At 44.7% G+C, this 17,098-nt stretch overlaps 1 protein-coding gene across 9 annotated transcripts in view; it reads right to left on the reverse strand.

Annotated features, from left to right (window-relative positions):
* SH3KBP1 (SH3 domain containing kinase binding protein 1) overlaps positions 1–17,098 on the reverse strand; it is a 334,814-nt gene that overhangs the window by 134,868 nt on the left and 182,848 nt on the right. For 4 of the 9 annotated variants that reach the window (XM_058714793.1, XM_058714791.1, XM_058714788.1 and 1 more), the window contains 4 exons: positions 13,790–13,919; positions 13,171–13,230; positions 5,666–5,740; positions 1,874–2,079 (listed from right to left, as the gene is read on the reverse strand). In XM_058714793.1, the coding sequence (XP_058570776.1) occupies positions 1,874–2,079; positions 5,666–5,740; positions 13,171–13,230; positions 13,790–13,919 (471 nt within the window). Of the gene's footprint in view, positions 1–1,873; positions 2,080–5,665; positions 5,741–13,170; positions 13,231–13,789; positions 13,920–17,098 lie in introns of those variants that run through there. The other 5 variants (XM_058714795.1, XM_058714789.1, XM_058714796.1 and 2 more) reach the window with 3 other exon arrangements.

Here is a 17,098-nt window from a genome sequence, read left to right on the forward strand (position 1 = left end):
CGCCACGGAGGCGATGAGGTGATGAGTCGTGGTGGGTGCTCAACATTCACAGGAGGCAGAGCTGATGGAGTCTCCTGATGGATCGGATGCGGGTTATGAGAGAAGGAAGGAAGTCAGGGATAACCCTAAGGCTTTCGTCCCGACCTGTAGGAGGGGAAGTAGGATGCCCTTCCCTGAGACGGGGAAGGCTGTGGGCAGAGTGGTTTGAGGGGGATGATGAGGAGTTCAGGGTTGGACAAGCTGGTAAGAATTTAAGGTCTTCACGTGGAGATGTGCAATTCGGCAGCTGGGCGTGTGGCCCTGGGGTCCAGAGGAAAAGTGTGCTGAGGTACAAACTTGGGGTTATTATCTGGGATGCCGAGACTGCTACTGCTAATGACCCAATTTACTACTGTGGTCAGAACAAATATTCATAGCATTAATGAAAGTCTCACACACACACACACACACACACACACACACACACACACACACACTGTCCTTCTACACAGAGGAGAATAAGACCACGAATCATAAAGCAAACAAAAGGCATTAAGTGTTTGCTGACCAAGTCAACGGTCATGTTCATTTCAACCACTGGAGTAAAATGAAGAAAAACTACATCCATCGTTTCTTCCCAAGATGGGGACTTGCTCTTTTGTAAATACTTACAGGAGTCTGAGAGTGATCATGTGAAAGAGAAATGAGCTCGCAAGCTGGTATAGCATCTAGACAGTTTTCAGATCTTGAGACACATCGTATATTGCTTACTGAAAGAAACAAGGCTGGCTCCAATAAGCTGCAGTGAAAGAAGTGCACATGGAACAGTCTTTCATGTCTAAATCTTTCTGCCTTTTTTTCACCCTCAAGAGAACTAAGTGTCCAAAAGTTTCCTTTCCAGATTGTTTCTAATGCATGACACCGGGCAAGGTTGCTGGGGGCAAGAGGTGGGTGGAAGTTCCACAGCTGTGGAAGATGATGGCAACTTTGAAAAATTCATTTCACCCGAAAAATGGAAACCATTTTAAAGCCACTGATAAACCTGCATTAGAGATGCTGCCAACGTCCCATCCCCCAAGCCTCCTGGCACGAACATCAAAGCAAAAGATTCAGCACTAAATCGAATTCACCAACATTCCTTAAGCACAGCACGAGTGTAGCTTATTACGATCTGGAAAATTGCACAGAATTTATCAAATTCTAAGTAAAGCTATGGTGCTCGGAAGCGTACCACAGTAGACATCACCGACAGCCACAAGTGCGAGGGCTCTGGGTGTGTTGCTGTGGCAACCGTGTACTCGGCAGCAGGACGCCGCCTGCCTCTCGCCAACCCAGAACCAGAGGTGGAAGAAAACAGCCAGCTTCCTGATGGTAACCATCCCGGGAGTCTCAGCACGGCCCGTCTCCATCATACACACACACAGGAGGCTTCCTTCCGGCAGTCTGAAATCATTCCCACCTAACTCCTAGAGGAAAAGCGCACAACCCTTTCCTCTACCGCAGAACCAGTCGACCAACACTCGCAGGCATGAGGCACTGGAGACGAGGACGAGGAGAAGCGAAAGATGAGCCGGGTCCAGGCATGAGGGGCTTTTCGTGGGCGGGGGGAGGGGGGCGGGGAACCGAGAAGCGTAGGTCCATTTGAAAAGTCATACAGAGACACATTCCATTGAGAGATCAGTAAGAAAAGAAGCCACAAACTGGAGCGTGAGCCCTTCCAGGAAAGCAGTTCCCACACGGAGGGAGCACCTCAAAGGGGAGAAGGCGAACAGCCCACACGTGAGGACGCCGACACCCCCAAAAGAGGCGTAAGGAGTCTCAGATGCCAAGCCCTACAACGGACTTTTGGGTACTCTGCACTATGTTGAAATAAAGCAAAAACCGTCGAACATACCTTCTCCACCGGTAGAAAGTCATTCTCTACTTCAATCGACCTTGGTCTTAGTTTTATTGGTTTGTCTTTGAATATATCTCCAAAGCCCACTCCCTTAACTTTCTTCGGCTGGATTGCTGCGGTTGCGACTGTCCCGTTGGCACCTTCGGATTTGGTACTGCTCGAGTCACCCCCATCACTCTCGGAGCCTGTGGTTTCCCTTAAACCTGTCAAGAGTGGGGACGGGGAGAGAAAGAGCTCAGAAATCAGCCATAGCTGTGAACCACCTCACAGCCAGCCAGGAGCCACCTCTGAAAGTGTTTCTGGGCACAGGATAACCTGCACTGGGACTTTTCATTTAGCGTGTCGAATACGTTGCATTTGGGTGGCTCTGAGTTTTGTTCAATCTCCCCACCCCCAGCCTTTAATTTTAAGAAGTGAATCAAAATTCTTTTAAAAAAAATCTAATTTCAAAGCAGATCTCTTTGTAAGCGTGATATTTCACCTCTCTTCAGCCGGAACCTGATTCTAATACAAATTTGTTTTGCCACAGTCTGTGCAATAACAACCCTCCCCACCCTGTCCTCGCCTCCCCACCCAGTCAGTACCACATACTGTACCTCCAATCTCTATGACTCATGGCAATTAGCAATTAGCAATGAAAGTAACATTTCCTGAAGGGAAACTGTAAAGCTAAAAGCCATTTAAACAAATTAGCAATTAAAGAAACCACACAAAATTATGACTGCCAAAGAATTAAATCTCTTTGGATGGTTTCACAAGGAATAAATGCACGCAGGCATGATTCTCTAGGAAAGCATTAAACCAAACTTGACATTGAGACGCTTTCACTGGCGAGATGACTGTGTTTGTTAAAGAGGGAAAGGAAGCTGCCCTCCTGGAGGCCAGAAGCCCCCAAGCCTACTTCTCTTCTTCCCTCCTTTAATACCACCATCTTCCCAAAGCTGAATCCCTTGCTAAAGAAGGACGTTGGGGACACGACACCCTTCCTTTGACCTCTTGCGGCAAGTGTCGGAGGTCATCAAATAGTTATCAGCAAGACAACGTGAACACTTACCTCCCAGATTCTTTTTTCCCCAGGCTCTGCCCACAATCATGCTCCTAAAAGGAAGAGCCTATTTGTTTCCTACTTAATTTCTGAGTGTACATTCTTACTTTGAAAGTCAGTACACCGGTCATGCCATCAAAGGGCGGGATTCAAAGGATATTTTATGGGATACTAGCCTGCCATTCAATTGGTCTCTAAAACCTCTAGCTGTGGAGAATAGTTCCTGAACATTGACTACATGTGCCCTGATGACAACAATGCCCTTGATGAAAGCACATCATCAAACTTTGTTCCGTATTAACCGATCGTGCGTTATCTTTCTGTAGGGAAGGTGGCCTCCTAGTACGTAAGAACAAGACACCGAATAATTGCTCACATAAAGAGTTAAAAAATGTCGAAGTCATTCAAATAAATAAGTCTCAGTGCAGGAAGAAACTGTTAAATGAAAACAGATAAAATATAGAAAGGTCATTATAAATTGCTAACAAGTTTCAAAATCAAATCCTTAAAATTAAAACAATGGCTGTGTTTGTTGCTGCTGCTGTTTTTAATAAAATGGTTACTTATAAACCAAAAAGGAAGGGGGGGGGGGGGAGGAGGACGATCCTTGGCGTACATTTGAATTAACTCAAGAATAGCATCTGTGAGCAAAAGCGGAGGGCAGAGCGCTGAGAAGCGGCCTACAGCAGTGGGGTCAGCCACAATTTCTAGGACCGGAGCTGAGTGTGCAAACATGGACAACCCCTCTGGATTAGCTACCCGTTCATGTGTTTATCTGTTCATTGTTTTTGGAAATATCCCTGCTGGAGATACAATTTTGGAGTCTAAATATTGTGTCATTCCCCCTTTAACATGTTCTCATTTTGCCGTATGGATTCTTTCTATGTGATAAATGGCTTGTATATTCCTTTCTGGGTTGGAAGGAACCATTTGAGGGTGGAATAAAGAAACAGTTAGTGGCAAGAAATCATCACCATCCTGCCCTCCCCACCAGCAGCACCAGCAGCACCAGCAGCAGAGCAAATGGTTTAGGGCAAGGCTGTGTGAGTTCTTCAGAGGGAGGAATCTGAAGGAGTCTTCTACCATTCCTCATGAAGTAGAACCATAATATCTGCGACCGCTGCCATTTGGATTTCCCTGAGCTTCTGGTTTCATGGATTTGCTGCCTCCCGGGCTCATCTTAATGACTTTATATTAATCACGGTGAGAAATGCTCTTCGCGTTACACAGGGAGAGGTGGCGCCGTCACTCAACCACGTAAGTACGGACCAGGAAGGAAACACACGGCAGATTTGTCTTCCAGACATTCTGGCAGCCTGCTTCTGTCACTTTTAAGTAGGTAAATTACATAGCTGAATATCTGGGTTGGTGAAATAACTCAGAATCTAGCTCCTTCCTTTTGGAGGGAAAGAAAGGTGACTTTTCGTTTTTATGTCAGTTTGGTGCCGTATCTTTTACCTACTGGTGCTCATCACGCACGCTATCCCGTGAAGTATGCCAGATTCATGCTCAGAATGCCAGGCGACACCCACAGGCAGGACAGCCCAGAGTGTGGGCTGGGGGCTGGGGGCTGGGGGCTGGGGGCCGGGGACAGTTCACGAAGGGGTCGTTGCTGTTGCACAGTGAGATCAGCACAGGCACTGCGCATGTTCAGAAACGCTTATAGCAGAGTGCACCAGTATGCCTTCAGACATGTGGCCAGTGGGCTGGTCTGGGTGACCAGGGAATAGACCAATCCTGGTCAAACGCCCGTGGTGAGGTGCAGATGGCACATTGCATGCACAGTAAACTCATGTTCGCCAAGACCAGGTATCTGTCCCCGGGGGGATGGAAATAAAAATAACTTCACCACAGACAGTCTGAGAAGCACGGTTCTGGCACTCACATGCGAACCTTCTCTTGCATCACTGGTGTATACGTAGGTACGTGCGCGTATGTGTACAGACACACCCTATGTATTTTCTTTGCCATGTGGCGGGCCAGATGACTTAATAAATTACACTTTCATGTAATTTACCTTAATATTCATGCACGGATCAGTTCAGACCTGTGAGTCATTTTTGTTTAAATTTAAAACGCACATGTACAGTGCTGTTCAGTGGCAGGAACTGTTCTAAAGGCTTCACGAAATTGACTCATTAATCTCATTCACCTCCTTCCCCTCAACTTTTGGCAGCTTTATTTCACAACACAAAAGGCTATACGTTGGTCCTGCCAAAGGAAGTCTGTCGTGTGGTGACTGGCTGTGAGCAAGGCGGAACACCACTTCTGGCATGGACCGTCATGTCAAATTCTCATTTCTTTGAACAACACAATGAAGAAATGGTTTATTGGTTTCCAATGGCCCACTCAGGAAAAGCAGTAACCACGAGAGGATGACAGCTCCAGGGGAAGCCATCATACACCGGCTCAGAGGCCCAGAGATACTGGTACAAGTATGTATGCCATGACAAATGCTACTGGTCTCTTCTCTGCACGCATGGTTCATGCACGCATGTTACACACATGGCAGAGGCACAAAGCAAACAAGAAAGCGCCAGGGCTGGTGATGAGAATGCTCCTGTAGCACACACCAAGGAGACAGCACTTATTCAGGCAGATAAGTCCATGTCCTTGGATCAGAAATTCACACGGACACTTGGCAGAAGCATGAGCAGCTCAGGAAAGTGCGGCCGCGTCAAGAACCACGACTACCCGGATCTTAACTTTACAATTGCTTCCTGCTGTTCATTAAGGTCACTCACTGTAATAGCGTCTGTGGCCCTCCGTCTTGCCCGGTGCAGCTCGGTACAGAATTGTCCCTTCAAAGGTAGTCTTTCCTGACAGTGAATGAGAGAAGAGAAGGGGAGAGAAAAACAAGAGGGGGGGAAGGGGGAGCAAATGATGGCAAAAGAAGGAAGAGGGAGAGTCTTTAACTGAACTTGCTTTCAGTGAATCCGCTGTAAGAGTTTTATCGGCAAATTAATTAGAGACCATTAGGCAGAATTTACGAAATTTTACAGAATGAGCCCAAAGTCCCCACGCCATGAGCACCTGGAATCGGGGCTTGCCTCTGCAAATGACTGGCATGGAGATTATGCCCAATTTAAACTGGAAGCCATTTCCACATTTTAACGCAAGAACAGGAAAACCTCAATTAACCAGAGGAAATCCAATTCATCATATTCCTTAACGAACTCAGCTGTACAATGCAAACTCCTCTTTGGAGAGTATGGCCCACACATAATACAAATTTAGGCCCATTGTCTTTTATCTTCTACCCCTAGAGCCCTGTATGATACAAACTGATATCCGCGACCCCAAGATTCTAAAAAAAAAAGCACAGAGTTCTCTTTAAAGATTTTATGCTTAGTACCTTTCAGCAAGAAAAGGTACTAAAGTGCTAGAGGAGGGTTTTCACCAAAGATGTTTAGAACCGATCGTGGCCTCCATGTAGACGTTAGGGGTTTTCAGCTTAGCACTGAGAACACCAGAAAACCCTATTTTTCTTGGAACACCTTGATTGACCTTTTGCCATATCAGTCATGAGACTGTACTGAAGCATGAGGACGTAGGACTCACTCGCTGTCAAATGTCAAATTATCTCTTTTTTGTTGTTACGAGTAAAGGTTATCGATAGCATAGGACTAGACACACAGCTAAAGCCCAAATCTCTCTGGAATCATGAATAAGTACAGAAAATACACACACACACTGCCCTAGTTTGAGTGTATATACACACACACACATACACACATACACACACACCTTCCAGAGAATACCATCGGCAGGTGAAATGGTTTGCTAAAGGCAAACTCAATTAATATATGCATCACTTTAAATTATCCAACGAATAGGTTCTCTTATGGCTTACAAGCTAAATATCCAACTGGAGCCCAGACATACAGCTCACTCATAATCAGCCTGAAGGAGGGAAAGGCAGGCTATGTTTACAGAGAGAGGAACTGAGAGGGAGGGAGTGACTTGTCTCACTTCTTAGAACATTCTTTAGGAAAATGGAAAACCCCAATAAGGAACCACCAAGTCAGCTTCTGGGCCGCGTCACCCCTGATACATGAAGAGAGCTGTGAGTGATCAGATCAGCGACTGAAATGCCCTCGGGTATGTCCCATTTCCGTGTCCTACAGGCACGGTGGGACACCGTTGCCCTGAAATCTGCCCTTTATGACAAATATGCTCCGTCCAATTAAAGCACAAATTTAGATGTTCACAATCACTGGCTGCATAAGAACCATCCAAAGAAACAATCAAGTGTTTCAAAGGTTCTTGTTAGATTTGCAGTTCTTGAGGACTCTGATGACAAAAGAGTGGAGCAAGTAACAGCCGTTGCTTTCTTTGGGCAAATTTTTACTCCCCTTTGGTCATTAAGGTGACATTACTCCTAAGGAATGTAGATGTTTTTCAGTCAAGGCCCTCCCATAATGAACAGCAAGGGTCCTCTCAGCGTCAGAAAAAGTAAACGTAAGAAGAAGAAATCAGTATTTTGATAAAGTCCCTCCAAATATAACAGAACCTCCCTGCGTTCTTGCCTAGGACCAAGTCTGAGGATCACTGAGGGACACCACAGCTCTGATGTCTCCGAACGGCCAAGTGTTGGTGCAAAACCCCCTGTACGCTGTATGCCTGGGCTGGGACTGAGTGAGGACATACTTGCTCTAGCTGAAGAGCAAAAGAGGGACACCTGGGTGGCTCAGCTGGTTGAGCATCTGACTCTTGATTTCGGTTCAGGTCATGATCCCAGGATCGTGGGATCAAGCCCCGCGTCAGGCTCCTTGCTAAGCATGGAGCCTGCTTGGGATTTTCTCTCTCTCTCTCTCTCTCTCTCTCTCTCAAATAAAAAATAATAATAATAAAATAAAGAGCAAAAGAGATGGGCAATTGGAAGAAAGTTCATGAATATAAGTGCTGTTTACTCTATTGGGAGAAATCCTCTAGCATCACTATTAAATATTAATACTTAAATATTTTGCAGAAAACGCTGCAAAAAGGAAGAATTTTAGAATTTCAACACAAAATCGTATGCTTATCGTAGCATTTAATTTTGCCTGAAACTGTTCTGTCAACTTGTTAATTGCCCTTCACTGCTAACAGAAGATCATACACAAAACAAATACCATCTAATATTAAAAAGAACAGAAAATACAAAACAAAAAAGAACAATCTGTTTCTTACAACTAATGAAATACGATATTTGTATATCATGAAAGTGGTGTGCCCCAAGTTTTAAAAGGCTGTCTCCATCTTTGTCTTAGCTTCACAAGTCACTAAAGCATCAGAATCTAACATTCCCAATTAAGGAATTAGGAAAACAACAAAGTCAATTCAAACTGAAATCTCATGGCTGTTAATGGTTATAGAATGGAAATGCAAACTTTCTCCCTCTGAAGATTATGGAAAATAATTGAAAATGTTTCTGTAGCTAAACAATGTCTCTTTAAAGAAAATTAACAGGAATACTTTTTAGTTTTACAACAATTACTTTAGAATCTGAGAAATTCAGTAATATTAAAAAAGATGCTAGAAACAAGAAAATACATGTTTATGCCTTAACTATGAAGCAAAATTTGTATGAAAATGAGATCGGACAATAGTAAGATCTGGATTTGCCCCTCAGCCCAAATAAGTCTTATGGATTCAGGATATTCTCTGATTACAATTTAATAGATCAATAGAATTTCTGACTAGCTACGTTTTACATTATTTAGTCAATACTAGCACATGCAAAGCAGAAAATGAAAAGGTAATTAATCCTGATCCGTGATAAGAAGAAGAAATAAGCTAAACTCTACTACAATTTGAAATTTGTCAGACGCTCTGTGAAAGGGGAAACTGCAGGCCAGAATAAAGGCAAAACCAAAGTGTGTGTGAAAAGCCTGCATGTGACTGCGGCCATGTCACTCATAAGCCATGCCACACCCAGGACTTTGTTTCACTAGACTTTAGTGTTCTTATCTGACACCAGGCCAGAAGATGGCTAAATTCCTTTCCATCCCTGACATAAGATCCTGCCTGCACTATTATTACAACCACTGGTATGTTTTATTTTATAAAAACCTAATTTACTCAAATTTTTTTCTCCATTGGTCTGCTACATGGGAGCCCACTTCATTCTTTTAAAACGCTCCTTGTTGGTGTCACTTTGCAAGCCCTGACAGATCCGGGTGATAATCATCAGTGGCTGCTAACATTCAAAAAGAAAGACAGCCAGACCTTACGAGCCTCCATATAGGTGACCCATCACCATCTATGAAGTTTGGGGGAAAAAATGTTTTATATCAATTATCAACTTATGGGAACACAGAGTCAATGATATAGCAGAGGTGAAATCGGCAAAGACTTACAGTGGGAAGTTAATGGACAAAGGACATCAGTTTGTTCAGTAAAAAATTACAAGGAAAAAAGGAGAGATGGAGAGGAATCTATAGGTTTAGAAAGACTTGAAACATAATCTGATTATAATCAGACACAAATTACAATGCATGTACCTCCTTCGCATGCACATTCAAACTAACAAAGTGTACTAAAAATAAAAGATCCTGAGGGGACGTGGACACTGACTGCACCTGTAATTCCACTGAGGAACTGCCATTATTTATTTATTTATTTGTTTGTTTGTTTTTGGTGCGATAGGGTATTTTAAGGCACCTTCTTATTGATACATATTGAAATATTTATGGATAAAATTACACGATGTCTGGAGTTTGCTTCAGAATAATATGGGGGAAGATTGTGCAGTGGTATAAATAGAATCAAGTGGCCAAAGGCTGATAGCTGCTGAAGCTGGGTGATGAGCACTCAGGGGTTCATTACACTATTCTCTTGACTTGTATGTATGTTAGAAATTCTCTATAATAACAAGTTTATAAAAATATCTGAAAAAAAAGTACCTTTAATGTTTCATAAATCCTATAAAATATAACATTTTCAAATTTAAATATGCAGCAAGTTTTTGCTACTACATAGCTATGAATTGTCTTATCTGAGGTAAAAGGTTTAAACCAACTTATCAACCAGCCCAACTGCTGTAACTCTTTCCTTGACAGATTAGATTACCCTGAACAAAGACCTAAAGTTCAGAGATTTTCATAAGCAACCACCATATATAAAAACACATCAGGGTAAAAGAAAAGCAAGTTCAAGCAATTTGCACCTGTCATTCAAAGATGAAAATGCCACCTTCGAGTGACAAAGGATTCAGCAAGAGCTTACTGAACCCCTGCCATGTGTCAAGCTGTCCGGGCACACTTCCGCAAAAATACAATGCAAGGTCTCTTCGATCACATTCATCACCGGTTGACAAAACTCAACTTAATAACTATGCTCAAATACTTTCTGGAAATAGAAATATGAAGAGTACAAATACCAAATAATTATGTACACATATAGGTGTGTGTGTGCAAGATAGAGATATACAAGGACACAATGTACACAAAGTTTTATTCATATGCACCAGGACATAGATTTTGTCTGTCTTAAAAAAACCTCACCATGATGTCTGGTAGCATTTAAATTAAGAGGATTTTTAGGATGCCACCAGCCTCTCTAAAAATTACCAAAATGGCACAAACATTAGGAATATTAAGTGGGCTGTCCTAACACAGACCATGATTAAATACAGCTTAGCTCATACCAGAGTAAAACCCTAGATGTCTCTTGTGCATTAGCTATACCTTTGTCTTTCTCAGTTTTATGATAAAAGTAAATAGGCATTTACTATAGTCACACAAGATATTATCTCCGGGGAAAACTGGGTGATGGGTATGTGAGATCTCTCTGTACAGTTCTGGGTTTGTTTTTTTTTTTCCGCAACTTCCTGTGATTCTGTAATTATTTTAAAATCTAAAAAGTTAGGGGCGCCTGGGTGGCGCAGTCGGTTAAGCGTCCGACTTCAGCCAGGTCACGATCTCGCGGTCCGTGAGTTCGAGCCCCGCGTCAGGCTCTGGGCCGATGGCTCGGAGCCTGGAGCCTGTTTCCGATTCTGTGTCGCCCTCTCTCTCTGCCCCTCCCCCGTTCATGCTCTGTCTCTCTCTGTCCCAAAAATAAATAAAAAACGTTGAAAAAAAAATTAAAAAAAAAATAAATAAAATCTAAAAAGTTAAAATAAAGCACATTGAAACTACTGATGCCATTCTCTGGCAGTAGAGAACAAGTAGGATCATTCCAAAGCTAAAGGTTCCACTTAAACAAATCCTCCCAGTATACATAACTTCTGTGTGTGATCTGATCTACATTTTATACATTTTACCATCTGATACACATTTTATCATCAGAGTATAAACAGCTACTGAAAAACCTATGAGAACACTGAGAGATGCTCTTTCTCTTTCAGGGGATTGCTTCAAGGCAGCAAGCCACAGGGACGTTATCATCACATCTGCTTTTCTATGAAGTCCTTTGTGACCACCATTGTCCCCACATCCCGATGGGACTGGTCTCTCCACCTTTGTATACCATTTTCCTCAGCCACACATGGAGCACATGGGGCACCTCCCTGAACTGGTTTCTGCACCCAGTTTCTATAATGTGAGCTGACTGAAGGCAGGGACCCCATCTGATTTGTCTCTGCATATCTTCAGTGTCTTGTGCAGTGTCTTAGTAATAACAGGGGCTCAGTAAAGGTTGGATGTATGAGGAATAGAAGAAAATGAGGAAGAAAGGAAAAAAGGAAGGGAGGAAGGGAGGGAGGAAGGAAGGAAGGAAGAAAGGAAGGAACGAAGGAACGAAGGAAGGAAGAAAGGAGAAAAGATGGATAGATATGGGCGGACAGATGGAGAGATGGAGAGATGGGCCCTCTTGTCCTAACTGTACATACTGGAAGATTGCCAAAGCTCTGTAGTTCTTTCAGAAGCATCCATCCTTGTTAGGAGACCATGCCTCTTCAGGGACCTCACAACCCCCTCAACAAGGGACAGAATCTGAGGTAACTAAATGTGGCTGCCGAAATTTGGGGCTCTCCTAGTCCTGAAATGGAGGGCTTTCAACTGAATGAGTGTTGGGGAGAAAAGTCTCTCCAAGAGAAACAGCCCCTGCCAAGTATGTGAAGGAAGGCTAGGTGACCAGTAGAGACCATTCCACTGAGTCTCCTAACCTCCTACCCCAGAAATTCCAGCACCATGTGTTTTGGGCTGAGGGAGTCAGGCAGGATCAAAAGTCCATATTATTAAATCAGAGCAGGAGGAGACAGTTTGTTTCAGTAATTCCAAAAATACAAAAGGCATTACTTCTCTGACCCTTCAGCTCTGAAAGCATAGCTAACAATGGCAGGATACCGAGAGGTCAAGGGTCTCCCAAACAGGTTGTCCGATACCTCTCCAGATCTCTTTTTCTGCCTCAGCCAAGGAGTCCCAAAGTAATTTAAACATGCAGAGACAGAGCTTCAGTGAGCAGAGTACCAAATGGTATGCAGCAGCCTCAATATATAAACTGGTTACATCCCGGGCTTTATCAGGATTAACAATGAAAGTGACCGTTTACGGACCACCTTATATGGGCGAGGTGTTTATGTACATAATTGCCATTAGAACTCATAACACACTCCCCCATGGAAATAATGCTATAATGATCCGATTTGGTCCTCCCTCTTAGCCCATTTAATCTACAACATCCTTGAGGTACAGTATTGTTATTGTAGGACCCAATTACCAGGTACAACTGGGAAGCAGAGAATCACCTGACCCCAAGCCAGAGAAGGCAGCAGGAGCTGCAAGATGCTTCACTTGCTCCAAAATCACCTCCCATCTTTCCTACCACAGACCCTAGGATGGAACGGAGTTCAGGGGTGGGGTGGGGTCCCTGGCTCTGGCAGTGGAAGGAAAGGGTATAGCTGAAGCCTATGAGCCAACCAGCCAGATCTGATGTTTCTATGAATGACAGGCCATAGGAGCCCACGCTACTGAGAGACCAAGGGAAGAAGGTCACTCGAGCACTTCTCCAGAAGTGGCTTTACCTCCAAATTGGGAACCTGTCCATCGTGCTACTGGTTAAATAAAAGAGACACAAGTAACTTGGGAGCACCACTCAAGTCAGATTTTTCCCAAATGGAAAAGAAAGACGTTTTAGTATTATTTTGACAGCACTGGGCTTAAAAGGGGAGTCTGCCACCCCAGGGAGTGGCGCACCACTATGACACAGTCGAGCCGCTTACGACATTCACACCATGACCTTGGCTCAAGACGGCACATGAGATACACAGACGCCCACGTAGGAAGTTGGGTTAGCGACTGGGAGAACAAAGCTTCCCGGTCCTGACCTTTTGCTCCATGAGCTGGAAAGGGCAGCAGAGAAGCTGGAGGGAGGAGAGCTTCAGGCCCTGGAGAAAGAAAGACCTGGAGTTCGTTCTCACCATCGCAGAAAGACACGCATGCTCACCCAAGGTGGGGCTGGACTCTCCGCTGTCTTGTCATACTTGTAAGAAACCTGGCATGCAGTCGTCCCGAGCACAGCCCTTCTCACCACCAGCGGGTTTTGTGTGTGTGGGTGTGCCATTTTTCTCCAAGTTCCTCAAGGGACGCTGAGAAATACAGTCTCGTTTGGTTCATTTAAAAAATAACTATCAACTTGCAGGGAGTGACACTTTAGAAGTGTATGGAAGCACAGTAATGGGAGCCAGAGGGGAATAGGACCACGGCATGAAGGCTGACGGTCACTCATCCAGAGATGCACAGTGTGCATCTGCACACTCACAAAGGTGTGCAGTTCACACCTTTACAATGATAACCCACTAAACCACAGGGGTTAAGGCAGCATAACCAAGAGTGTACTCGTGAGCTTCTGTCACTGTCACTCTGCACAGGCTACAGAACAGAGGGGTGGCTGGAGCAGCACCTGTGGGTGCCCGCACTCCCTTCCTGCATCGGGGGCTTCCTTACTTGACTTGGAGAGCTGCTCATCCTGGGAAATGCCCAGGTCATCCGATTCCCCCGACAGCTCCTTGATGAAGTTGGAAGGAAACATTCCAGTCTTTCCATTGAGAACGCCTTCCCACCATCCTTCTTCTACCTGCACAGATGCAAACACAAGAACAGAGATGCAGGACTCAGGTTAGACACTATGGTTCCCAGTCTTCTCTCCCACCTGTATGGTGCACAACGCAGAGCCCACACAGGGAGAGCAGAAGGACCCAGAGTTTACAAGTTAACAGGGAATGAGATCACCAGCCTCATGGAGTCTTGAGATTCAGACTCGGGGTGGGGGTGCTGAGCCTGGGGCCCATAAACACAAGTGGAAAATAACTAACACTTCATTTTCGCTAACCTCAAACTAAAATTTGGCATTTCCTTTGCTTACAAAATGTAGGTAACACAGAAAGAGTAGACGGACCTGTGACTGGTCACCAAACAACTCATGGACATATTCATATCGCATCACAGATGGTGTGGGTATCTCAAGATATCATTTGCACCCATCAGTACTATGAAGTGGTGATAGTTACCAACCTGCTGGGGACCTTGTTATTTAATGTGTTCGTAGGGAATTATATATTAATTAAAATGAGAAGTTAAACTTAGATTATCATATCAAAATTTGTTTCAAAAAAAGCTTGATAGCTACTGCAATGGTTCCCTTTATAATCGTAGGCTTCATTTTATGCATTTCAAACCATTATTTAACAACTGACCATGGCTTCCCCAGACTACCCAAATTAACTAGATGGCCTAACGAAAGCAATTGACAAGCCCTGAGCTACAAACTCAATTGGAAGGGAGAACTCCCTGCAGGTTTCTGAAGGGTTGTAGATAACCCTGAGAAGAACCGCAACTGGGTGAAGAGAGGCAGGGAGGGCGGCCAGACTGCGGTCCTCTGGCTGGGAGAGTGAGGCCGGATCTGGGGGAGCAGTGACAGTGCAGAAGGCAGGTATGGATTGGAAGGCCCTCTGAGGTATGAGCTGGTCTTGAGACACCAGTTCGCTGGGACGATCAAGAGGAAGGTAAAAAGTCATTCCAAGATTTCATGATGGAGCCACTAAGAGAACAGCAGGATGGCTTCTTGGAGGAAAGTGACAGAACATTCTGAGAAGAAGCAAACATTAAGTTACTTGTGTGGGCGATATAACAGAAAGAGACCCTGAACCTTTGGAATTTTTTTTTACCACATGCATATATCACCAATTCAAACTGACAAATACAATTTAACAGCTAAAACAATTAAAACAAAAAAGATGAGGGATATTAGAGTCAAAAGTCCAGTTCAAATCCTACTGAAGCTTAGCAGTTGTCCGACCTCATTCAAATTTCCTACCAAACCGAACCCTGGGTTCCTATCTATACAATGGGGATAATGAATACACTCATTCAGTGTTGAAGACAAATGTATTACGACTCTACACTAAGGGCTAGGGACACAGAACTGTACAGGGCATCGCTGTTTTTTCCCTCAAGCAGTTGACAATGTACGAAGGGAGAGAGGGCACGTGATCGAAAGAGGGGAGAGGACTGGTGTGACAAAAAGCTAGTAATGGGCAGTGAATAGATGGGAAAATGCCATGACTCAGCACAAACCAGACTTGTTACACAAAGTCGAGCTCACCGAGATTTGGGATGCTACAGGAAGCCTTTGAGAAAAAAAAAATCAAAATTAAGGTTGGCCTTGAAGAGGATGAATGATAGATGTAAGTAGGAGAAGGGGGTGCGTGAGACACTCCAGAAAGGGGGGAGCTGACAGGACCTGTGCAGTGGAGACAACAAGAATGCCGTTTGGAGCATTTGTTAGGGAACTCATGAAATACAGACTTGCACAGTGGCGATTATATCTGCGTGATCACAGAAATCTTCGGGAAAGCATCCAGACATCCATGTACAACTGTCCCAGTGACTATTCAATACCAAATCGTGGCATTTAACAGCATTTCAGTTGAAACCATTCCATGTTACTATGCCAACTCAACTGATATGTGTTATTCTTTCAAGGAGCTTTTTATAGGATTAGGATGGTTGGGAAAATTCGCCATGAGCCTGAATATAAATAGTCACCGGATTTATAGCGGGGGTCCTTTGTACTTGTCCTGAATAAGGAACCATAAAACGACCTTCTTTCTCCCAGAATCACAGGGCAGGAGGAAAAACCGAGGGCACAGACCACAAAGGAGCAGTCCCTAGCGTAATCCCCGACAGACAGCGCAGGGCAGCCGGGCCAACTCCATTCAATTCGGTTTGACAGTATCTAAAACAGTTCCATTCCCAGTAAAAGGCGGCTCCAGCCTGAGATCCCTGAAGGAAGTACTCCTGATGTGTGGGATTGGTCAGCCGCCTGCTGGGAAAACAGGGGTGTCTTCACCTCACCACACCCCCAGATGCCTGTATCCATGTCACGGCACAGTCTGAGAGGAGTGGCCAAGAGGGAAAGAGCAGAGGTCTATCATTAGCCACACAGGCAGGGAGCGGAGGGGCGATAAAACCACCGCTCGCTGCCTGGGGGGTACGCTCCCCATCACTGGCACCATGGCAGTGGGGGCGGGGCGGGTTGCCCGGCCCCTGGACCGGTGAGAGTCGTTCAGTGCTATTTCTTCCCGTACCCTGCTGCTTTAGTTGCAAGATCCAGGCTAGAGACGGGGTGGGGGGTGGGGGGTAAAAATGATCCTCGCCCTCCGACTATTCCTCTTCAGCAGTATTCTAGAGTTCAACCTCCCGTATTGAGATGAGGACACTGAAGCCCAGAGTGATTACATTCATTCCGTCAGTCAAAGAGTAGAGCACAGTACCTCACACTTTGAATGAATAAACGAACAAAACGTCGGGAAATCGTTCGAGGAAACCCGCCATGGGGGTCTATGAAGCCCTGGTTCGCCGACCTAAGGACCTGCGCTACTGTGAGGAGCAAAAGGGACAAAAACTGTGGGACGTGTCTTTTGGACATGGGACATGACTGTGTTAGCCACTGTTCTTAATTAAGTGCCGCCGGGCCCAAGTGTGTGTGCCCCTCTCTATCCGACCAATATTTCATAAGCTTCCAGCCCGCGCTGCCCTAGGACCTTGGGGCAGATTCAGTGGTGAACAAAACAAAGACACTGTGCTGGAGAAGCAACAAAGAAGGGAACATACAGATCCTGTGCACCCCCCACTTAGAACCCAAGCTTGCTTATGTTTGTTTGTCTATTTAAAAGAAAGAAATGTAGAAATGTGTCCCTTGGCAATAAAGTGTGGATTGTGGATGTTACCGAGGGCTTATAATTTCCGCCCCAA

Source organism: Neofelis nebulosa, chromosome X (genome assembly GCF_028018385.1).
Source record: "Neofelis nebulosa isolate mNeoNeb1 chromosome X, mNeoNeb1.pri, whole genome shotgun sequence".
Classification (NCBI taxonomy): Eukaryota; Metazoa; Chordata; class Mammalia; order Carnivora; family Felidae; genus Neofelis; species Neofelis nebulosa.